The sequence below is a fragment of the Rhyacophila brunnea genome, unplaced genomic scaffold (assembly GCF_057557595.1).
Source record: "Rhyacophila brunnea isolate RB1 unplaced genomic scaffold, BYU_Rbru_1.0 scaffold_24, whole genome shotgun sequence".
Lineage (NCBI taxonomy): Eukaryota > Metazoa > Arthropoda > Insecta > Trichoptera > Rhyacophilidae > Rhyacophila > Rhyacophila brunnea.
In genome coordinates this window covers 4,813,510-4,839,777 of record NW_028232904.1, presented here as the reverse complement: position 1 = coordinate 4,839,777, position 26,268 = coordinate 4,813,510, and the positions used below count along the sequence as shown (strand labels likewise).

General features: G+C 36.1%; 1 protein-coding gene across 1 annotated transcript in view; it reads left to right on the top strand.

The window, feature by feature from the left end:
* Positions 1–5,760: 5,760 nt before the first annotated feature.
* Positions 5,761–26,268, top strand: part of Hs6st (heparan sulfate 6-O-sulfotransferase) — a 39,322-nt gene continuing 18,814 nt past the window's right edge. The window contains exons 1-3 of the mRNA XM_085951259.1: positions 5,761–6,069; positions 6,214–6,444; positions 12,952–13,049. Coding sequence (XP_085807385.1) covers positions 5,881–6,069; positions 6,214–6,444; positions 12,952–13,049 — 518 coding nt within the window. The 5' untranslated portion in view covers positions 5,761–5,880. The remainder of the gene's footprint in view (positions 6,070–6,213; positions 6,445–12,951; positions 13,050–26,268) is intronic.

The following is a 26,268-nucleotide window of genomic DNA, read 5'->3' as shown; positions in this document are numbered from 1 at the left end:
GCGAATAATGGATGATTGCTCGCTATAATTATTAATATTATATACCAAATTTAATATTTTTGCCGTAAAATAATATTATTGTAACATTATTTTAATTTGTAGGTAGCTCATCGTTTTTTTATAAAAAAGCTACCTACATAAAAAATTAAAGGAGTTTTACCTACTAATAAAACTCTTATTATTCATGTTGACTTTGAAGTCCTTGAGATAAGGTTTGCTCTTCCTTCTTCACGTGAGGTGAATAATTTATTACTAATGCTTCAAACACACTCTATGACGATTGGTCATATATATGTCGAAAAACCCGTTTCTTATGTTGGCGTCCTGTGTCATAGGGTGTCACAGAGTGTAAATACGATGTCATAGCTGTCATACAATATGTATGTATAAATGTTGGAATGGCATAGATTTTATCATAGACACTGAAACGCTCTTAGCATATATGTGCCCGATCGTCATATAGTCTATTTGAACCTTAATTTATTTTCCTTTTCTTGTCGTTGGCCATTCCTCCCTTTTTATTTACTGGTCATACTCGCGCGTCCCTTTTTTTTGTAGGGAGTTTGGGACTCCTTTGTCATTATGATATGGCTCAAGGAACCAGGTATAAGTTACCTGGACTTCAAAGTCAACATGAATAATAAGAGTTTTATTGGTAGGTAAAACTCCTTTCATTATTCGAATTTTACTTTGAAGTCCTTGAGATATATGTTTGTTATCGCCTGGTGTTCGGTATGCCAAATTCCTGTATGTGACAATGATTCATTGGCGAGGCATAGACCAGCGTGCCGTTCAATGTATAGGGTTGAATAGAGAAGTTAATGGGTTCCTTTCTCCTTATGATGGTGGTGTGTCCATCGTTCTCTGGTAGTAGTCGTGAAATGTCGACTCACTACGCAAGTTACCTCTCTATAAGATATCATCTATCGGGTATTTTTACAGTTTGAGGAAGCCTCCGCTGATCGGACACTGCCTGGTGGTTCTTGGACCCCTGCTTTTAACAGTACTAACCTTATCCAATTCCCTATAATTGCCCTGGTGGCTGGTTTTGGTGGTCCTCTTGAAGATATAAATAATTCCTAAATATTCCCACCTTCCTCTCTCCTTGAGTTTGACACACAGACGAGTTTTCGTAACCAGAATACTGGGTCGATGTTCTGACACGTAGAAGTGCTTAGCTTCTATTTCAATTGACGATGCTTGGCGGTATCTGTCTTTGCGCCAAACATTGACCATATAATTATGTGGTCACCTTTATCCACTAATCCATTGTTACTATCACTGAGTAGTTTGAGGTCATGAACCCTTAGTCCCGATGCGAGAAGCAGCCGAGTAGCTGTCCTGCGAGACGTTTCGTATAGGTTGTACTCCACCGGTGTTGTTTTCCTAAGATTATCTACCACTCGGCTTGGGTCCCAAACCGGTGATTTGACGGGTTTGATTTATGTACTGAAATTGCTTTTAACATAATATTTTGTTGTACTACCACGTTGCTGCTGATATCTCCAATGATCATCGGTTTGTAAAATATGGCTATGGCTGATTTATTCACCAGGATGGTGTTGTACGACAAACCCTCCTTTGGGTCTATTCTATGCTTATCGACCGCTAAAGTGATAAAGTGATAAATATTATCAAACTTAGGGTAGGTTTGTATCAAAATATTAGCACTTATTGTAACAATTACACGAAGTTGGTTTTTATTGTTGCAATAAGTGCTATATTTTAACAGAACCTATCTTGCTGCTGTTAAAATATCGCACTTATTGCGCCAATAAAAACCAGCTTCGTGTAATTGTTACAATAAGTGCTAATATTTTGATACAAACCTACCTTAAGTTTGATACTATTTATCAATTTAGTGTTCGATAAGTATAGAATAGACCCACTTGTTGTGCAAGTAGCCTAGGTAGGTATCTGGCCAATTCCATTCAATTGGTTGAGGGCTATTATGATCCATTAGGTTCATGTTACACGGTGTCTTCCATTTGCTCCAAGCTGGTTTGTAAGTTTTTAGAGTCGAAGGCCGCCTGCAATTTGGAAGTAAGGAGTGCTCCATCCCCCCCCCCTCGTTCAATTTGATGTTATTTCACCCCATCCGAAATTATCCATAGTTGAAGGGACAGGTCCTGGGTCCTTGGAGGTGAACGGTTGGTCTCCGTATCTACTAGTAAGTGTCGTATGTAGGTGAGTGATATTGTATAAGGAGGTACTATCGCCCATCGCCGTAGGTTCGCTCCCCAAAAAAAGCATAGTTTCCAGCTCGGTGCCACTAGTAAGTACTTCCCTTTTGCTGAGTTCAGGTGCGCTAGGACTCGTGGAAGTAAGTTTGGTGGTGGAAATATCTACGCCAGTCTGGAGTCCCATACTCGGCTGAAGGCGTCTTGAAACAGAGCGCCACTGTCTGTAACGTCTCGTGAGACGTACGTTGCAACAAAATGTGCTGTTTCCCTTGCGAATAAATCCACCTTGGGAACTCCCCGTCTTTGAAACAGGGGGAAGGTTGCAGTGTTGATGAGGTGCCATTCAGGAATGAGTTGTCTGCGGGAGAGATGATCTGCCACGCAGTTGTACTTTCTGCAAAGGTATTGCCCGGTAAGCGTGATATTGGCTCGACTAGTAAATAGTAGGATCTGTCGGCAAAGGTTTAGAAGGGTGACAGACTTTGTGCCGCCCTCGTTGTTGATGTATGCCACCACTATTTTTTTGTCTGTCTGCATAAGCAGATCTGATTCTTTGGTTGCTTGTACCCGAGATTGAATTGCAGAGAGAACTGCAAATATTTCCTTCCTGTTGGAATGCCATGCCATGCCAACTGGTCTTTTTTCCACGTGATAGAGCCTGTGTTGGCTGCGTCTATTGTCAGGAAGTGATTGAATGTCATTATGTGTGTCAACTCTGAGGATCCTATTGCCTGGGGCCACCAAATGATGTCCTGCTGGGCCTGTGGTGGGATTGTCGCCAATAATTGGCGAAAATGAGACCTCAACAATATTGATGACTGGAGCATTGTAGCAGACGGCAATACAACCTTCCTCGTGGAGGTAGGATGCGAAGTTGAGTCGCCCCATCAGAGATTGGAAATGCGCCTGTCTGAGGGACCAGCTGCCTTTTGTACATGCGTTGTGTCAACTCTAAAGATCCTATTACCTGGAGCCACCACATGATGTCCTGTTGGGCCTGTGGTGGAATTGTCGCCAATTGGCGAGGATGAGACCTCGACAATATTGATGACTGGAGCATTGTAGCCGTCGGCAATGCAACATTCCTCGTGGAGGTAGGATGCAAAGTTGAGTCACCCCATCAGAGATTGGACATGTGCCTGTCTGAGGGAGCAACTGCCTTTTGTACATGCGTTGTGTCAACTGTGAGGATCCTATCACCTGGAGCCACCATATGATGTTCTGTTGGGCCTGTGGTGGGATTGTCGCCAATTGGCGAGGATGAGACCTCGACAATATTGATGACTGGAGCATTGTAGCCATCGGCAATGCAACCTTCCTAGTGGAGGTAGAATGCGAACGTTGAGTCGCCCCAGAAGGGATTGAATATGTGCCTGTCTGAACCTGGGGGACTAATTGCCTTTTTGTACCTGCGTTAGCAGATGGTGACGGAGTGCTACACACTTCTCCGGTGACAGGAACCTCCGATTATTGTGTGTGTCCCACGTGATGTCCAGGAACCCTCACTGTTGGCTTGGGATCGGACAGAATTTTTTTATATACATTTATTATCCACCCTAAAAACTGTAGGAAGGTTATCCTGTATTCCACCTGAACCGAGACTGTTTATCGGATTGGTTGGCTACTAAGAAGTCGTGTAGGTAATTGAATATTCTCAGCCATTCTTTTCTTGGCGTTCGGCGACCCAATTGGTAAGGGACGCAAACATAATCGGAGCGGCTGACAGCACGAACGGGAGACACGTGAATTGTAGGAGCTCCCCTCGCTGGCTAGTCGAACGAATCGACGGTTTTGAGAATTAGTTATGGGTACCTGGAAGTACGCCAGGCTTAGATTTATTATTACTAGCCAGTCTTCTTTTTGTAAGAAGGCTGAAACCTTGTAATGGTGAATTAGTTTGAATGGCTTTGGCTGTAGAAACGCATTCAAGCGCTTTCGGTTGAAAACAGGGCCTAGGGTCCTGTCTTGTTTCTTGATCAGAAACAGGGTTGAGAGAAAACTGGAGATTGGACCCGCTTCTTCTAGAACCCCTGAGTTCTTTAACTCCTAGATCTGGAGAGTGACCTCTGCTGATTGTCGCGTTTGAAATTATTTCCGTAAAAGTAAAGCTTTACTTACCAATGGTGGTTTCCGCACAAAAGGTATGCGGGCACCAGCTATCATTTTTACCAATGTTGGGGAGGGGGCACCCTCCACCATCCAGACTCCCAGAAAGTCTCTTAGGTGGCCCCTAATGTTGTTGGTCGTCCAGATGCGGTCGCCTCCGCTTGGAGTACGGACTCCTGGTGGAGCCCCTACCTCCCCTGGGGAATTCCCTTCCCACAGGACGTCGCCCTTTTGGAATACCCCGGCCATAATGTGAGTTCGAGGGACTCTGAGCTCAGAGGAATCCTTGATAGTGCCTCCCGAGTAAAGGTATCCTTCACTGATGACAAAATCACCTGGCACCGAGCTTGTATAATCTCGGCGCGTTTCCCGGCGAGGATCTGAGTCATGTCCACGCAAGTTTTATTATGCGTTGTCGCCAAAACCTTTTTGTACAGGCTCATCGCTGTCATCGTGTTTTGAGGATTGGTTGCCCAATCCACTAACCCTTGCATACCCTTCCAGAAGCTGTCCCGTTGGGTAAACATCGCATTCTGGAGGGCCGCGATGGTTCTCTCCGTCAGATGGTTAGCTGATGACGAGTGGTTGTACCGACACAACTCTTAATTGAGCCCTAACTCTACGAACGTAGGGCCCGCCAAGAATTGTTTTTGGGCGTTGTGCCACTCCTTGCCGGTCCCCCTGCTGAAATAAAGTATGGAACGAGGATACCTCAAACATCAGCATCTTAATCGATGCTCGTACGTTGAACTTTTCCTCCGGTGACAGTTCTGCTCCGCCGTCTGGTGTCCATTGCTTTTAGAATATCCTCCTCACGGTCATCCAGGTATTGCGCCATCTGATCTCTGATCACTTAACGTTCGTCCAAGATATTTTATTTTGAGAGAAAGAAATGTCAGACGTTACACTAAACAATACGGAAACCAAATCCAGAATGACAAAGGAGTCCCAAACTCCCTACATAAAAAGGGACGCGCGAGTATGACCAGTAAATAAAAAGGGAAGAATGACCAACGACAAGAAAAAGGAAAATAAATTAGTAGAATATAACCTCACGCAAAGAAGGAAGAGCAAACCCATCTCAAGGGCTTCAAAGTCAAATTCGAATAATAATAATTGTAAAATGAAATTGGTACCTATTTAAGTATTTAAGTGCCTACATTTTCATCCAATATTGTCATGTTATATATTTGTATTTAGTTAAATACGTCCTTTAGACCTAATAGACACCTTATTTTAGAACAATCAAAAAACTAACACCACACTTAACGATCACAACAAGTGTATTAATTTTTTTTTACCTTTTTATTTATTCATTCAACAGAAAAAATGTTTGGCAAAATCTGTGAACTTTTACACTGCTGTCTTTTTATTGGACAATAGATCGGCCGTATTACATTCATGCCAGTTGTTCAAAAAATAAATAATAAAAATAGGGAAAAAAGCTTATGGTATGTGGCAAGGCAATCCTTTTACTATAATAGTATAATCAAATATGGCCGACGTTCTCCGACAGATATCGGAAGGTCGTCATAACTAGTGAAATACTAATTAGAAATTTGTAATATTATTTCATCGCCAAAGATGAAATATGTCTTCGGACGAAATGCAGAAAAGCGTGTCCGTTCAAGTAGATAGTGACTTCGCACTGCTACTTCCCGGCGGGGTGTACGAAATCAAAAAAATGGAGCCCCGATCGAAACTCCGACGGATCGCTCTGTTTTGTTTGTTGCTCGGTATATTCGGGATCGTAGCTTTCGGCTACTTCTGCGCGGACCAGGTGTGTTCCCAACACTCCAATGCATGTTTCAATATTCAATTGCGTAATATAAGTGATGATTTAAGTGAGATATTCACATGTGAAGTTTTGTGCAATGTTTGTTATGATTGTTCGTCGATGTTTATTTACGATTTTCTTTATCAGGTATGTGCCTTGTCTCCTCGGGACCGACTATCAGACATATCGCTGGCTGGTTTCCAAGATAACCTGGGCAGGCCTCTCCCTGGTACTCTTCCAGGGCTGAGCTATGACGAAGTCCTACACGATGACTTCCGTTTCGACATTGACGCTCACGATGTTATGGTATTTCTACATATCCAAAAAACGGGAGGAACTTCGTTTGGAAAGCATCTTGTTATGGACCTCGATTTGAAGGTAATTAGTTGTAAAATAATTAATTAACACAAAACGACATTTTTCATAAAATCATCTGCGTCAATTCTTTAATGTAGTACTTTCGCAAAATTTAACCATTCCATCGATATATTGGCCCCTAATTTTGGTAACTTTTATAACTTTCGGTAAATGTGCCGCAGAAGTGGACAGGAGATTTTACAACTTTCTTTTTAGACCAAACCAAATCTAACCTACCCCAACCTAATATTATTACTTTTCGTATTATGTGACCGCTCATTTCAAAATACCTATTCTCTGATATGACGAGTAACGCTTATAACGAGCAAATTCAGTTGGTTCCATCATCCTCGTAATAACCAAGTTCGACTGTATATTATTATATAGCAGATTATGTTTTAGGCAATAACTTGTTATCAGTTTGATTTGATACAGTGATTGAATGCAGTCAATGAGTCCTTCTTTAAAAATGAATTAAAACTGAATTAAAAAGCTATTATGATTAAGTATTTATAAAACAAACATTGATATTCTCAGAAGATTATTAATAACCATGTCCTTGCTTTTTCATACAAGGTGGTTGTTAGTAATTTTGAACAATCACATACACTCAGGCTTTGAGAAAAACACATAAATATTGTGTCCTCACCGGGATCGAACCTAGAACTCTCGGGTGGAAGGCCAGCGCTTTACGCACTGCACCACGAAAGCCGCCTAGGGGGGAGCCTGAAACAATGAGCAATAAAGATGCATTGTATTTCAGTCCATAGTATTAATATTATAAGCTAATCTTTATCAAATGCATTCTCAGCCATTCTTAATACATGCTTATTAATATTTGAACAAAGTTGCTATAACAGTTGTCTAATCAAAGGTAATATTACTTTACACCATTTATAATAGCAAATATCTAATATGTATCTATAGCAGGGTTGGCGAACCTTTTTATGTACGCGTGCCAAAATTTCCCAAATAATATTTTTCGACTGTCTGACGTGTCAAGCAGTTTTTCGTGGCGCAAAAAAAAGTTTTTTTTTTAGGTAAGTACAGTTCGGTTATGAGGAATACAGCGGCAAACACATTTTGAAAATAGCCGATATACTGGATTCTTTGTTAGGTTAACCTAACCAAACCTAACCCAACCTAACCTAATCTAAACTAACCCAAACTAACAAATAATCCAGTATATCGGGTATTTTAAAAATGTGTTTTCCGCTGTATTCCTCATAACCGAACTGTACCAAGTTTTCTAAGAAAATGGTTTTTAAGAATTCTATTAAGTACAAGAAGTTTACATATTATTACAATTGAGTTCTTGATAATTTATCTTTCATCATATTTCTAGCTGAAGGCGATTCTTTGAATATATTCCCTTGTTTTCAAATTTCTTGAAGAAGTCATGGAAGCATTTAAACCACTCTTCTTTCATATTATATTCTCCATCACTGAACGGTTTTCCATTTTTAGAGATTAAGTTTGAGGCAAAATAACAGGCAGTTATTATATTTGAACGATTGCCGATAATTAATTACATAAGGTTTGTTGATTGAATATTTTTATTTTTAATTGCCCGATCCTAACGACCGACCAATGCAATTGTATATTTACATTAAACGTAATGATTATTCTTGAAGAGGATTGGCATGCTATTTTTTATACAATGCGATTTGTCATTTATGCATGAATTTCGTCGTTTCCGTTTGCATATCGATTGGTAAACATAATATGGAAAACCGAAGAAAATACGCATGGCAATGTTGTAATTTTTTAATTTTTTATAAATATTATGAAAGTACTTAAGTAGACCTACTTATACATTTATTTGTAAAAAATATATAAAAAACGCTTTTTAAATAAGTATATAAAAATAGTAATTTCTTTTCTCTTCAAAATGAAACATTCGCGTGCCATGGGTTCGCCATCCCTGATCTATAGATATACTAACATAAAAACGTTGACATTTAAACTTTAACAGATAAGACATTATGTATGTATCACTCTCTTATTATCATTAATATTAATATTTACATATTACGATGTGCAATATAAATGCAGTTGAAATTCAAAAGCAACTAGTACCTAGATACTTAGGTAGTGAAACATGTGTGTCTATTCTATACTTATCGACTGCTAAAGTGACAAAGTGATAAATATTATCAAACTTAGGGTAGGTTTATATCAAAGTATTAGCACTTATTGTAACAATCACAATAAGATGTTTGTAATTGTAGCAAGAGAGGTGCTGTTGAAATATAGCATTTATTGCAACAATTACAAACACCTTATTGTAATTGTTACAATAAGTGCTAATACTTTGATACAAACCTACCCTAAGTTTGATAATATTTATCACTTTAGCGGTCGATAAGTATAGAATAGACCCACTGGTATGGATAAGTGGCCAAGATCCGACATAAATACAGTGGAACCTCGATCTACCGTTCTCGCATAAATCGTTTTCCCGTACGGATCGTTCATTATTGAAAGTCCCGCCAAACATCCATAAGAACAATGTTAAATAATCCTGCATTAACCGTTCCCCGATTTATCGTTTTCCTCGGTCTATCGTCTAAATATTATGGTCCCGTCACACATATTATCTCGATTGACCGATTTTGTCGACTATTTTACAATGTTTTTCTTAGCTCGTATTCTTATTTGTCCGGTACAAATCTTGCAATCGATTTTTAACTAACTTCCCGACTAGCTAGACATTTGAAACTTTTAGAATATATCAGAACACGGTGCCAATGCATTTTTTAAATACTTATAGCCATCTTTAAGTAGAATTGAATTCATTTTCAGTTAATTCTGTTTTGTATGAAAAGTTATTTCGACACCATTATTTGTTGTAAGGGGTCTAGGGTCCTAGCAACCAAATTATTAATATATACGTGCGTTACTATGGAAATCAATATGACGTGTCAAGTACAATTTTTTTTGATTATTTAAGCTAGTCAAGTCAAGTTTATATGGTTCAACAGAATTTAAATCTTATATAAAAAGTTCTTTTTATCTTGTAATTATTTCATTTCGCTTTCATAGAATTGTTTATGATACATACAGACACAGACCTTTCAGTCCCCTCGCTTTGTTTGCCTCGCATCTCGTATCAAGAATTTTTATAAGTCGCAACTAAAATGACCCCCCATGAAGATAACGAGAACTCTAGCTGAGAAACTGAAAATAATTCAAAATGTCAAAAAAAAATCCAGGAGAAAAACTAGTTTTTTTTAAAAAAAAATTATATATCCTACATTTATCGTTCTTTTTTAGGGTCCCTTGAAAACCGTAGAATCGGGGTTTCACTGTAGTGCACTCTAAACTTTGTTAGTCTAATTTGTTTTCATTGTAGTCTTGATGCAATGAAAACAAAATAGTTTGATAGTGTTTTGTAGTTTTTTTTAAATTCAATTAAACCCTGCCTAATCCAAGCCATAGTAGATAATAGTAAAGAAATATTCGTATATCTATAAAATATATACCTAAATTTGTGCAGTTAATTTATATCTACATAATTTTAGATACTTTATAGATATAAGAATATTTTTTATCAATTATGGTTTGGTTAAGGCAGGGCTTAAGGAATTAAAAAAAAACTACAAAAGACGATCTGTAATAATAATATGTATTCTTAATGCAATGAGAACAAATAAGTATGACTGAAAAACACCCACCATGGCCATGCTGCTTAAGCGTCGACCTATAGTCTGGGTTCCAGGTTTGAATCTTGGGTCTGGCAAGTACTCATTGTGTTTTTCAATTTGTGTATGAGTCAGAGTATGGACCTGATAGGTTGAGCAAGATGGATTCTGGATGGATGATAGACACGACGTTCGCTCAATCCGTATCAGATTTAGCGCAACGAAGGTCAATCATATGCGTTTTGAATTACTCGGTAGTTAACGACAGCTAAGCTATCACCCACGATGGTCGCGTGGCTTAAATGCCGGCCTATAGAGTCGAGGGTCCCAGGTTCGAATCCTGGGTCTGGCAAGTACTCATAGTGTTTTTCAATTTGTGTATGAGTCAGAGTATGGACCTGATAGGTTGAGCAAGTGGCTGACATCCATTTCTCATAAAAATTAAATTTGTTAATACAAACCTCCACTCTGTGGCGGTCCATACGATCGGACATGATCGGAAAAAGTTTGCACTATTTTTGTTGGATCATCCATAGCTTACCTAAACTGTTATGGTTTGGTTTAAGCAGGGTTTACCTGAATTTTAAATGTAACCACCGACGTCTGCAATTTGTATTATTCAATGAAAACAAATATGTATGACTGACAAAGTTTAGTGTGCGCTATTTATGTATGACAGCCTACCTCCACCCCTCGCTACTGGCTCTCCGTATATATTGAATAACTGAGGAGATAAAACACATTACAAAACTGCAGAATGCGTTTTAGACGTATTGTCAACAGCTGTTTCTTTATCCTCTAAAGACGGGTACTCGTGTACTCATTAGCGAGCCGTAACTGTGACCGTTGCAGACACAGTGACGCCAAATAATTAGTTTGTAAACCTAATAAATAATTAATTCACATCTAGAATTGGTTACACTATCTGGAAACGGTTACAGTTACGACTCGCTAATGTGTACCCGGCTTAAGGATGATTGACTTGCTTCGTCCTGTGCTCTGTCCAAGAAGATATATTTAATGTGGTCATTAAATGTTAATTACAATACCCGGGTCCTTACGGAGTAGCCATTAAGTGGTTCAGTCTATTTATAGTCGAGGTCTTTTCAAAAAAAAAAAAACGAAAAGGCCTTGAACTCTCGTGAAAGTAATAAAAATGAATCAAACATTTGGTTGGTTTCAAAACAGGCTTCATTTGATTATTGGTCTGCGAGTGAATCAACAACAAATAAATTATCATTTGCATTGATATTCAAATATATACAAATTTATTTGCTATCCTCAACAGGTATTGACTACCTATGTAAGTAGATGTGGACACATTGAATATTACCACCGCCATCTTTAGATTAATAAAGCCTGAGCATAACTTTTTGCACAAGCAACGAGTGGTCCACTGCCATACTATTTACTGATAACGTACTTGCAAGCAGAGTTTGGTATTCTATAATGACAGAAGAGTATAAATCAGTTATTAGTTATTGTCGTTTAGAATCGACTGTCACATTGACAAACGTCCTAGTGTATTATGATATTATTATACACAGAAGAAGTTTACTTACTTTGACCGTCACTTCCAATTATTAATAATACATAACCACTAAATCAGATGAACTCCAAGGTCTCTAAGATACGTTAAAATAATCAGAAAGAAATCTGAAACTAAGAATACTCCGACAAGTGAACACGACAGACGCGTCAGTATGAGCACTCTATAGACAATGACAGGTCATCCATAGACAACGGGTGGGGCGAAAAGTAGGACCAGTCGTGTAATGTATCGGCTTCCTTCTTCAGCGGGCAATGATATTACACAATTTCGAGTACCGAATAGTCAATATTATGCATTTATAAATCAAGTGATATTTGGGCCGTTTTCTGGTTAGTATCGACGTTTGGTACGTACACTACGTGTCGGATTATCCTTCAATATGGGTCCATTATCCTTATGAGGTTTCCTATAAGTTTGTTTTAAAGTGTGTTCAGAAAAAATTTCTTCGACATCTTTATTTTAATGTATATAAATATTTTCTTTTTGACAGTCTCTCAAATGAGTATTTTCCGACTAGCTCTCTTCGAGGCATGGTCGCCTTTCATTCTCTTGAAGCTCGTGGGTCACTTCTGCTCTTAGCATTTTTCTCTGGTCTCACGTGTTATAGTTTCCAATCCTGATATTCTGGAAAATTTGAATTTTTATGCACCCGTCAATTACATGACGTGTGGTCGCTGCCATTATCTAATTTTGGTGAAAGCTGTTTCCTCGTGTCAATCTCACCAGGCACCAATGGCGAGGGCAGTGCGGCTGGTAAATGCACTCCCTAGAGATGTAGACATTTTTAGCGATGTATTTTGTTTTTCAAATTCTATTTTATTGTTTAATTTGTATTTTTCTTGAATTATTGTTGTTTTTTTTATTGTGAATTCCCGCCACCTAAAATCGATGTTTCACTGAATATGAAATTCTTTCACACGTATTTTTACTGTTTCTAATTATTTATAACCCATGTAACTATTCCAAATACATAGCAAACCAAAGGATTTGGACTAAGTATATAAAAATTGTCTTATACACTATTTCTGTTCTGACATTTGAAAGTATTTACCGATATAAAGCAGTGGTATTCAAACTGCCCACGATGGCCGGACGGTTACGCGCCAGACTTATAATGATGTGGATCTTGTGTCTGGCATTCACATGTTGTTTGTCAATGTGTGTTTGGATCCAGAGTATGGACCTAAGAAGTGACTGTTGGTACATCCTCCACTCTGTGGAAACCCATATGAACAACAAAATATTAATGTCAAAGTATTATATTACACCACTGACTATTACTATTTTTGTTCCAATGTTATTGACTGATCATTGTCTTGTATTGTTGAACAGAGGCCGTGCAACTGCCAGAGGGCGCGGAAGAGATGCCACTGCTTCAGACCCCACAGCAACGAGATCTGGCTCTTCTCACGCTACTCCATCGGCTGGAAGTGAGTCCTTCAATCTATAATATGCGAATACTGCAGAATCCAATATTTGTTTTGTTTTATTTTCCGAATTCGAGGAAGGTGTCAGGGGAATCACTCGTCAGCAGGAGCCCAATTTTTGAAACAAGCAGTATCTAAGGCTTAGTTTCCAAACTTTATGTTACTACGTCCCCCTTTAAAAAAATCTAATCTTGGGACCCCTTCCCTTTATTTCATAAACTCCATCTAAAAGTGGCGGAGGTTTATGACTTCCATGATTCCCCGGTAGAGGCGCTAGTTTGTCACTGGCGGTCGTCCATTTTAATTTTGACTGATCAGAAACAGATTGAATGTCCTAAGGCTCTGGTATTTATTGTTTTTTTTGCCTTAAATATTATCCTTGGAAGTGTTACTTTGTATTTAAATTCTTATTAAAGTATTCATTGTTATTTTGTAATATACGTACATAAGTACATATTTTATTAATACATATTAGGTTCGTTTTACATTCTCGTATTTACCATTAGCTACTTTTATTAATGCTACTTATGATAATGTCATTAAATACCATATTTTAGTTTATTTTCTTATTTACAAGTTAACTTGAGCTGTCATTGGCTGTCATGGAGTCCATAGACTATAATATAATGCAAACTCTTACGTGATCGTAAATGTACGCCAAATATTTACGAGACATTTTCGGACACTGTTCGAAGCGCCATGCTTACTTTTCGAGCAAGTTTTCATATTTTATGATATGGCTTGTTTCATAAATTGGGCTCCACGTCGCATCCGACCGTTCTGTATTAGATAGGGTTTGAGAACCTGTGCATTAATGCATAATGTAGCCTGAATTTGAGCATCTAATTATCATCAATCACTCGGCAAACACGTAAACGCTCACCATATAAAAAACAACTATGCTTAAGCTTGAGCCAAAAACAATAATAAACATTAATATTACACATGGCTTGCTTCTAATTATAAAACATTGCGATGAATTGCCTTTGTTTGAATAATTATCAATACACGAGAGATTGTTAGAACATCCATTTCTTTTATTAGGTTCGATTCTTGCGAAAAAATGTAATTGGATTCGGTACCATCAAATCATTAATCGAAATCACAGTTCTGGGGTTTGTCAGGTTCTTTAAAAAACCATATACTTACCTACCTAGTTTTTATGTACTAGTGGCGAAGGGTAGGCTCTTAAGATCTGACATAAATAGTGCACACTAAACTTTGTCAGTCATACGTATTTTTGTTTTCATTGAACTAAAACTACAATGTGTTGATAGTGTTTGTTAGTTTTTAAAATTCAATTAAACCCTGCATAATCCAAGCCATAGTAGATAATAATAAATAATTACAAGATAAAAAGAACTTTTTATATACAACGTTTTTAAATTTTCTGTTGAATCATATAAACTTGACTTGACTAGCTTAAGTGATCAAAAAAATTTGTACTTGATACAAATACTGAATAATGAAATGTCATTTCATTTGATTTCCATAGTAACGCACGATAATATTTAATAATTTAGTTGCTAGGACCCCCTAACAACCAATAATGGTATCGAAATAACTTTTCATACAAAACAGAATTGACTAAAAATGAATTCAATTAAAGATGGCTTAAAGTATTAAAAAAATGCATTGGCATCGTGTTCTGATATATTCTAAAAGTTTCAAATGTCTAGCTAGTCCGGAAGTTAGTTAAAAATCGATTGCAAGATTTGTACCGGACAAATAAGAATACGACCTATGAAAAACGTTGTAATATGTATGACTGACAAAGGTCAGTGTTCATTATTTATCTCGGATCTCTACAGCATACCTCCACTCTTTACCACTAGTGTTTAGACCTAGAGTCCTAGAACATGAATCTTAGTTAAAGTTATAACTAGTGAATAACATCATTTTATCGTAAATCTATTAAGAAACCTTTTCGCGAGGTGTCCAGATTGTAAGAAAGAATGGGGTTACAGGGTTACAGATTCTGGTGCTATTTTAACCACCGTCTGAGAACTGGCGGTCTATTCGTTTGGCTTAAATTCTATGAAGACACTTCATAATGTGTTTTTAAAAAAAGGATTACGTGGTACTTAAGGAAATGATAATTGTTGCAAATACTCATCAAATTGATTGCTGTCATTTAAGTGATTTGGCATTGAAAAATCATTCTATTTGTTTGAACTTTGCACTGCTTTTGTTATGTGACTATCTTGATATGCATTTAGTTATTTGTACTTATTTATACCAGTAGCAAGGGGTGGAGGTAGGCTGTTAAGATCCGACATAAATAGTGCACGTTAAACTTTGTCAGTCATACTTTTATTTTTCATTGAAATGTCACTTTGACATGTCATATTGATTTCCATAGTAACGCACATATATATTATTAATAATTTAGTTGCTAGGGGCCGTATGTATGAGATTCCCAAATTCTTTATAAGCTATTTAACCGATTTTCCATCGAATAGCTAATAACACTCTTTGTGACGTAAGCGATCTGACGTCACGCGCCATTAAAAATGGCTGCCTCAGCTAGCTGTCACTTTCAAATGACATTTTAATTTTGCATTCATTGCAAAAAACATTTGGTTGAGGCCCTTATTCGTTTTGTAGATTCTGTAAAACATTTGCGAACTTTAAAAACAGTTCCTAGTCGTGCTGTTTACAAAATACGTATAATTTTGATCCCTAGTCTATAATCTAGATAGTAGGTAACTGATAAAATGCCTCGCTTATTTCGCCTATTTCGCTTGCAATATTTCTCATGGAGACATAAGATGGACTTACGTAAGATTACGATAAAATATCTCCGCTAAACCACCGCAAAAATATGTATCTACTGCTGTATCTGGCATTAAAATATACAATTGTAAGCATTCTGCGTTCTTCAAAATATTACGGTACCACCTACCTACCTAGTTAATTATTGTAAGATAACTGTAATAAACGAGGCACAACTCTCAAATAAATCAAAAATACACTGGAAACATCAATAGTATCATACGATGATTGGTATAAATGATAATATTATACAGAGATCATTACATATTATTGTCTTAAATCATTTGCATTTTCTGTCATTTATTCTTATTCTCTTTTGAGTTCTCAATAATTTAAGTGAAGTTAGTCATAATAATATTCAGTATTGCCACCAAATGTATTCAGTGTTGCCACCAAATGGAAAAGTTTACTGGCAATACAACCTTTCGTACAGTAGAATAATTATAAAATACATGTGATAAAATAGCTGATAAATTATTTAAATTTCATAATAATTATTCATGTATAATTATCAAATTTATATGGTACCGTTCGCACACTTTCAGACACATTTACAATTTCAAAATTTTGAATTATTTATCGGGGAATGAAATTTTATAATACGAACACCATGACACATGATATGTCACATTCGTGACGTCACTTAACAGCTAATTACGTTTTTACTCATGCATACAAACGTGCAGTATATAGCCTATAAGGTTTTTGGGAATCTCATGCATACGACAGTAGGACCCCAGACCCCTAGCAACCAATAATGGTGTCGAAATAACTTTTCATACAAAACAGAATTAACTGAAAATGAATTCAATTCTACTTAAAGATGGCTAAAAGTATTAAAATGCATTGGCATCGTGTTCTGATATATTCTTAAAGTTTCAAATGTCTAGCTAGTCGGGAAGTTAGTTAAAAATCGTTTTCAAGATTTTTACCAGACAAAGAACCACCGGACAAATATTCTTTTATCTATAAAATATCTAAAATTATGCATACTTTTATCGTTTTATCTATAATGCTTTCGTTTAGGTAGAGTTAAATTGAATTTAAAAAAACTAACCAACACCATCTGCAATTTCTATTCTTAGTTCAAAGAAAACAAATTAGTAGGTATGTGACAATGTTAGCGTGCACTACATAATATGTCAGATCTCCACGGCCTGCCTCCACACTTCGCCACTGCTATCTAGTATCAAAACCGACAGTAATCTACCATGCTCTCCGTCATTCATCAACTTGAACAGACATATTGTATGTCGCTGTGGATACTCGTTTCGGTCTTCTTTTGGCCACTCGGCGTGAAACTACTATCGTACCGTGCAAAAAGCTTTTGGGTGATGTCAGACGAGGAGGAGATGAACTGAAGTATGAAGACCAGTAGTTGCTGGCAAAGATGGCGAGTTTATTTGCTAGTTTGACACAGTACAGTTATATAATTATACAATGATACTATATAACAGAGAGGTACGTATTATTGTCCAAGGCACTAAGTTCTCTAGCAAGATATAATGTGAGCGAGTTTACAAAGTAAATATTACAAGTGAATGATTTGATAGCCTTTTATTGAACCCGTCACGATGAAAAATGCTTGCACTCAGTATCTCGCGTTTGGTGAGAAAATACATTTGTAATATAATAAATATTAATAAATATCGCTGATGTAAACTATGTGTTTACTTAGTAGTAATTCGATTGTGTGAAACTAAATAATAATTAAATGTGTAACATTAATTTGAAAGCGATTCATATGTCATGGATTCTGCTGACGGTTCTCACGGAACCATCGACAGCCGCAAGCTTACTTCCTTGACCGTAATAAGATACTAAAGGTTCAAATTTATTAAGATCACGTTATGTGCTGTCACAGTAAGCTGCCGCTTCAGGAAAAAAGTGTCTAATGTCATTTTTCTTGTAATTTAAAAAGTGTTATCATACTCCCATCCCGTAGCACATTATGAACCTTTAAATGAACATTGTCAGTTAGCAAAATCTGCTGAAATCAACAGAACAACAATGAGGTCACCTCACGTTGTACTGCACTGCATCGACACCTGCATGACTAAATGAACGTTTTTTATCATTTTCTACATGCCTACACATTTTCAACTCATTTCAAAATCGCGTGTTTTTTGTTTTTAGCGGTTTGCACTATGTATTTTCTATAAGAATGTTAATACAATAACAATATCGCAAGTAATTTTAACGTATGCACACATCTTTCTTTTCCTTTCTTTCGACTATGTCCGATAATAGGATCATATGGACCTCCACAGAGTGGAGGTTTGTATTAACAGATTTTGTTTTTACGAGAAATGGATGTCAACCACATGCTTAACCTATTGGGTCCATACTCTGACTCATACACAAATTGAAAAACATTATGTGTACTTGCCAGACCCAGGATTCGAACCTGGGACCCACGACGCTATAGGCCGATGGTTAAACTACGCGGCCACACATAGGAACTGTTAAAATTAATTGAAATTAGCATGAATAATGAATAATAATTCAAAGCACTCTCCATCATTGAATTTATAGAGATAGTGAACGTTTAAAATATTCTGTGGAATGACGAACCGTAGACTAAATTTGTCACCGCGACAGTACGTGGCATACATCACAATGTATTCGAACCCTAAGCCTCAGTTTAAAGTGCAGGGATTCAGATATTTTTCATTCTCTCACTCCTGCGATGTTTTCACATTATACGTTCAATATAAGAGTGTTCTTTGAATAAAAAAAATAGTTTATTATTAACAGAATAAGAATTTAATTATATAATTATATTGCTGTGTTGTTTTTTCTACTATCTTCTACCTGCTGCGATGACTGAATTCTCATTTCTCCGCAAACTGACCTGTGAATCATGTCTTTTTAAATAACGTTTTTAAAGTAAAAACAATATGTGGCAAGTGATTAATGACCATTGTATACACTCACACAAAAACAATTACTGTACATTTCTTTTTATTATTACTCAACACGTAAAACTGTATCAAATACTGTTTTATGTATGATTAATATTTATTTATTTATAATAATTGATAACAATCAGAATACGACACAGTATTCTACAGTAGAACCTCGATATAACTGACTAATGCGGATGAGGGGGTGTCCGGTAAAGCCGCCGAATGTCCGTTATATAAAAACACAACGAAAATCCTGTTTATTCGTCTTCGGATGATATATCCAGACACACCCATTGTGGAGTGACGTTAATGTTCGATGTCGACACACTTGCTTTCGGTTTTGCACATTAAACGTTGTTAGTCATACGTATTTGTTTTTATTGAACCAAGACTATTATTTACAGATGGTGTTGGTTAGTTTTGAAAAATGAATTACACTCTGCCTAAACCAAACCATAATAGTTTTGGTATATTTTGGGCGATACGACAAAATTGTGCACACTTTTTCATTCATACTTATTTGTTTTCGTAGTATTAAGAATACAAATTATTACACATGTTGCTGTTTCATTTTTTTAATTCATTAAGCCCTGCCTAAACCAAACTATAATATATACAAAATATTATTCTATCTATAAAATATCCATAGTTATGTATGATTTAATTGCATAATTTTAGATATTTTGCGAATGGACTAGTATTTTTTGACTATTATCTATTATGGCTTGGTGTCGCAGGGTTTAATCGAATTTTACTCCTTTACTTTCGGCTGTATGGATATTATCCGTGGCTCTATCCGACTAATTTTCTCTTAGGGATGCTTACATACTGTAGCTTAAAATTTAGAAGGGATCTTTATTTAGCTTCATATTTTTTCAGACTTATACGCGGCGTAAATATGAACTCTGCCATTATTGGTGGTGTTGGCTTGTGTGTCTGATAATTACCTTAGGAATCGAGGGCATCCATTGTTTGTTCTCCCACAGTGCAGAACTAACCTGCCATTAGTAATGCCAATTGGGAGGGCAATAACCATGTTTAATGAAATCGCTTCGGATATTGATATATTCCACTTACGTGAGGGTGAATTTAGGTGGACGTTGGTTTATAAGTTTTTAAGATAGGTTCTATGAAAGTTCACTCTGTGTGCTTCCATCTACTTTTATTTTGTTATTTATTTTCTTTTTTTATTACTTATTGTATTATTAACTCACACTTCTCTGTATTTTTATTTTTAAAAATTATTAACACTTATTTTATGTCGTGTCGTGAACGCTTTGAATTTATAATTTGTTATGTTCATTATATGTAAAATAAATTTGATTTGATTTGATTTAAAAACTAACAGACATCATCTGTAAATTGTAGTCTTATTTCAATGAAAATAAATTCTTACGACTAACAAAGTTTAGTGTGCACTATTTATGGCGGACCATAACAGCCTACCTCCGCCCTTCGGCCCTGATATACTTAGTTAGTTCAATATTAATATTATCATAATATAATTTATAGTATTTTTTGAAGAAATATTCGTAAAATAATTCAAGTTTTAATTTATTTTTGATATATGTTGTCATGATGTATGTTGTCATGCTCATTACACTATCAACATTAATAATTATTCAATTAAACATTTTTTATCAGTTTATTTTTGTATCTCAGACATTTATTTACAGTTCAATTTGTCTGTATAAATTGTTCACTCTGTGTGATAGGAGCATGAATTACATGAAAAATAATAATGGCTTTCTCCGATTTCAATTTATAAGAAAATTGGGTACTGTTCGGTTGTGAGGAATACAGCGGAAAACACATTTTTAAAATACCTGATATACTGGATTATTTGTTAGGTTAACCTAACCAAACCTAACCTAACCTAACCCAACCCAACCCAACCTAACCTAACCTAAACTAATACAAACTAACAAATAATCCAGTATATCGGGTATTTTAAAAATGTGTTTTCCGCTGTATAACCGAACAGTACTGAAAATTGTTAAGGCTATACCTCAGTTGAGGCATGGTCTAAAAAGATCGTGGCTAGGCGATTCGCGGATTGCCAGCCGCGGGTGCAATTGACGCATGCCGAACGAAATATAATTTGTCATTTAAATCCAAAATGCGTGCAATTAATGTTCTATTAGTAACGATAATAATATATTCATTGACATGTTCTCTTTTTCAAGTAAATGGGTAACGTTTTTAGTCATCTTTACACGATTTAAGAATTAATACACCAATACATATATACATACAATAATAATAATAGTCACGTTCTCACGTGGTATTAAATACACAAATTCAAATTTAATACGCGCATCTTGTCACTTACAACATTTAGAAAGGAAAACTCGCGAAAGTACTGGTATAATGGGGAATAAAATACCTATATTTTTATCAAGAGATATTTGATGGCACCATAAAGGTTGATTTATTTTTTATTAACTATATAATGTTTGTGGACGTATTAAATAGGTTAAATTTATAATTGTATATATTATCATGTTTCTTTAATATTTACACATGCTGTCTTTTCTACTTTCTTGTTATATTAGTTGTTATTTGTAATTAAGATATTTTTATATATTTGTATTTATTATGTATTATGGCGCATTGGCCAATCGCTGTATGGCCGTAATACTCTTTTTTCTAGATAAAATAAATAAATAAAATAAATATTGAGAGCCGCACTTAACCCAACGAAGAGCAGCATTTGCCCACGTCTGGTATAGTATATGGTCATCTCTTTCCGATAAGAAAGCTCACGGCAAACTGTGCAACGGTGAAATGTAATATGTACAATTTACCTTAGCTTATTTACCAGAAAAATATCAAATTTCATGCCAGTGTCACAAAGTGAACGTTTCCATCAGACCAGACTGTCAAATATGGGTGGTCTTCCTATCTATGACATTTATGTTTTGATTCAATTATTTTTCATTATAATTTATGAATCAGTGTTTACATTATAAAAATGATTTATCACTGTTGTTTTTGTTAATTTTAATAATAATTATACAATTTATTAATATTTTCTTTGGACATTATGTAAGAATCTAAGAATACGAAGAATTTCTATCAAAAAGCATCATGTCGATTCTTTAATATTATTAATGTGGTTGAATTGGTAGCCGTGGCAAAATTAATATTATTCTCTATTGTCATTCCTCTACTTCTTGCACCGTCCCCTGACAGAGGTACTGCAATTTTCTGGTTCTCTGGCAAGAACTCGGTTCTTTCTCTTTCGCCTGATAATCGTCAGATGTAATTAAAATATGTATACAGCAGTGTCTGATATTCAATACAAATCTTCATCGACCATGTCCGATCCTGATGCCCCCACAGAGTGGAGGTTTTTGTATTGAAAGAATTTGCTTTTACGAGAAATGGATGGTCCATACTCTGACTCATACACAAATTGAAAAACAATATGTGTACTTGCCAGACTCCAGAAGCCGCGCGGCCATCGTGGGACTATCAAATAAATAGTACACACTTAGCTTTGTCAGTCATACGTTTTTGTTTTCATTGAACTAACAATACAAATTACAGCACCATCTGTAGTTTGTATTGTTGGTTCAATCACTGGTTAGATTCTAAAATTCAATTAAACCCGGCCTATAAAACCAAACCATAATAGTTTAAGTATGCTATGGGCGATCCGACAAAAATAGTGCACACCTTTTTAGTCATACTTATTTGTTTTCATTGAATTAAGAATATATCGCACCATCGCAACTAAACTGCCACAACCAAAAAACGTCAAACAGAGAAAATCAGCTTTGAAGTTTTTACCATTCGCATTTTTGTACTGTGTTTTTGAAATATGTTTAGATATTGAATGAAGTTTTGACTTGAATTTGACGACTTAGAGATATGAAATTTTCGATGTATATACTATTAACGATAGACAATGAAACATAGTAATTAACTCAAAACACGTAAATTTAGACTTGTGGCAGTTAAGTTGCAGGGTGCGATATATTACAAGTAGTGTTGGTTAGTTTTTTAAAAATCATTAAGCGCTGCTTAAATCAAACTCAATAAAAAATATGCTTCTAACTAAATTATGTATGGTTTAATGGCATAATTTTAGATATTTTATAGATGTGTTTTGTCTATTATCTACTATGGCTTGATTCTTCTTCTTTCACCTTGTCACGACCCAGCATTGGTACATAAAGCAAGCACAAGTTTGCGCCACTTCCCTCGATAAATGACCAACTCTTGCGCCTCCCGCCATGCCAGATATGCAACGCGTAGATCGTTTTTGTAGCACCGCTGCAGGGTGAGGGAGGGCCGGCCTCGACAATGGAAACCTTGAGGCTGTTCCACAAGGCATCCGGAACACAGCCAGGCTTCATTAGGCAAGGTTTAAATGAATTTTAAAAACTAACAAAAAACACTATACACACACTGTAGTATTAGTTCAATGAAAACAAATACGTTTGACTGACAAAGTTTAGTGTGCACTATTTATGTGGCTCTTTGGCCCCTTGAGTGCGGCTCTGCCACAAATGCCCTCTGCTCTCTGCCCTGTTTGACATCGCTACAAAGAAGAAGCAAATAAAAACGAATGACGAAAACCGTGAATTTAAAGTTGAATGGACTGAGACTTTCGCGTTTATTCAGAACTTAAATGGCCTATCGCTCTGTATTATTTGTCGAGAAAATTTGGCGCATAGCACGAAGTCAAATTTGGAGGGACACATGCGTCATTTAGCACTAAATATCCTGTCGATGATGCAAGGCAGAAAGCAGTTGAGGAACTTTAGAAGAGTCAAGAAAAATCTAGTTCTGTATTTAATTACTGAATACAATCTTCCAACGATGTTAATATTGCATTATTTGTGGTTAGTAAAGCGATTTCTAAGAGAGAAGAAAATCAAGAGTAAATTGGGAAGTCGTCTTATTGATGAGAACCTGGAATCGTACTTAAAATTAAAAACATCAACATACAAACCTGACACTCAAACTTTTCAAGGAGATGCAAGGCCATTATGCACATTAAGTGTTAATAAGATCGTTATTAAGTATGATATCATGTTTTATTCAGTCTACCTATAGTTTAATTAAGACTTAAATCTTTACCTAAAGTGTTTAACTTAATGAACTCTTTACATAATATTATATAATTTCAGTTTAAGAAATTTGGCTCTCAAAAGAAATCTCAATCGTTGTACTTTTGATATTTGGCTCTGTTGACTAATGAGTTTGCCGATCACTGGCCTACCTAAATCCTTTGCCGAAAATACTTAGTAAATAATGTGAAGACAATATGCATATTGAATAATAAATAATTGAGTCAATGACTAAAGATGATAACACTGTGTATTGTATTAAAAATGTTTACATTTCACAGGCTGTTGACCTTGATTTCTTATGAGAAAATAGTTTATTTAATATGTTATCTTGCAAGCATGTGGCAGTGAATTATTTATCGCACAACATGCCATCTGGTGTCAAAGTTTACTGTACACATTCCACGAGTGGCATCGCTAGCGAGGGACTAAGACGTACCACCTTAGAACAGATGGCCCATGCTGACTTGACGGATTGAAGGCAGGCCGAGTTGCATAATATGGAAGACATATCAAAATATTACCTAAGTGTAAAGTAGTACCTCAGTCGCCATCAGGGAACTCAGAAATAATGGGAACTGCGCATCTATTCTATACACAAGGCTGCTATCGGCGACTATCGAGGGTAGTTTATTATATTTACTAGTGGTGACGTGTTGAGATAGGCTGTTAAGATCCACTATAAATATAGCACACTAAACTTTGTCAGTCATACGTATTTGTTTTCATTGAACTAAGACTATAATTATTTACAGATGGTTTTGGTTAGTTTTTAAAATTCAATTGTACCCTGCGAAACCAAACCATAACAGTTTAGGTATCGTCGCTGTATATTAAATACCTCCTATGTGGTGATTTTGACGAAATGAGTTATTTGTACCACGCGAATTTTTAATAAATAAAATTCATTAAACTTATGTAAACATTATAGTCTTTGTTCAATGAAAACAAATAAGTATGACTGACAAAGTTTAGTGTTCACTATTTATGTCGGATCATTACAGCCTACCTCCACCCTTCGCCACTGTCACATATATATATATATATTTATATAATTCTGAATGATCCAAAAGTAGGTATGCAAGTAAGCGCTCGTAAGTATCAAGTCGTACCTATCAATGCCCTCTCACGTTCACCTTCATAAAACCGAAACGACATCTATTGCCTACCACAATTCAAGTAATCTCTATGGGAAAGGCAATGTCTGTATTCAACCAAATCGCTAAGATAAGCTAATTATTTCATCCGGTGCAAGGACTCAATGGATTGGTCGAATGGCTTAAAACTATTCCTCGCCAAAGAGTCCTGTAGAGGCCCATATGCTAGCTTAGGAACGAATATGGTAAATGAAAAAGACTACATTATATTTTGAGTTGTGTCCGGAAACTTGTACGTACGCAGTTTGTCGTGTTACACTTATGTTGTATCAGAAATATATGGCCGTATATTAAACACCTTCCAACCTATTTGGGTCGTATGGTACTGACATAAAATTCATCTCTAAATAAACACGGTTCTTGTCGACTTACTCTTTACAGGAAGCCAGCAAATTTTGAAAATAGCCGATATACTGTATTATTTGTTAGGTTAGATTAGGTTTTCATTCTTGAATTCATGAATTTTGCCAAAATCAGCTATGAAAATTGAATTAATGTTCATATTGAATCTAATAAAATTGGAGACCGTATAGCAGTGGTTTCCAAACTTTACGTTACTACGCCTCCCTTTAAAAAACATCTAATCTTGATGCCTCCTCCCCTTTATTTAAAGTGCTTTTTTCTACTAAACTGGCTCGATATATGTATTTCATTGCATCTGATGCAGAAAATTCCGTTTCGCATAAATATGATGTTACAAATGGTAACAGTGTACCTACTTGCATTGCTTTTCTTGACAAAATATTATATTATTCTTCAGTTCGATTCAACCACAATTGAACAAACGTTTTCGTTTCCATATAGCCACTTTTCTTAGTCAGGAAATACACTACAAATAATTATAAAATAAAATTCTACATGCAAATTATCATCAACCACACCCATCACACAATCACAAGAAATTGTATCACACAGACACATATGTTATAAAATGTTAATATTCTGTAAGTGAAACAGCGCCAGGCGCGCAGGCGACTTTTTTTTACGAATATAACGAATTTTTGGTGTGTGTTTATCTCACTTAACTGGTCGATCCACAACGCCGGGCCTCCAGGCTGGAGCCCTATCACCCCCCCCTCTTGTGAGGGCCATGCACATTAGTATAGAAATGAAGTAGGTATAATAAAATTAGTCTCCATATCTTCATACAGGTTTGCAAATAATCTAACTTTTATAGGACTTTTTTTATGTAGTTTATAACTAGCTGCCGTTTTATGAACTATGCACTTGCAAACTGCAAATCTGTGGCTTCATTATTGTGTTAAACTTTTCGCGCCCCCCAGTTTGGAAACCGCTGCCG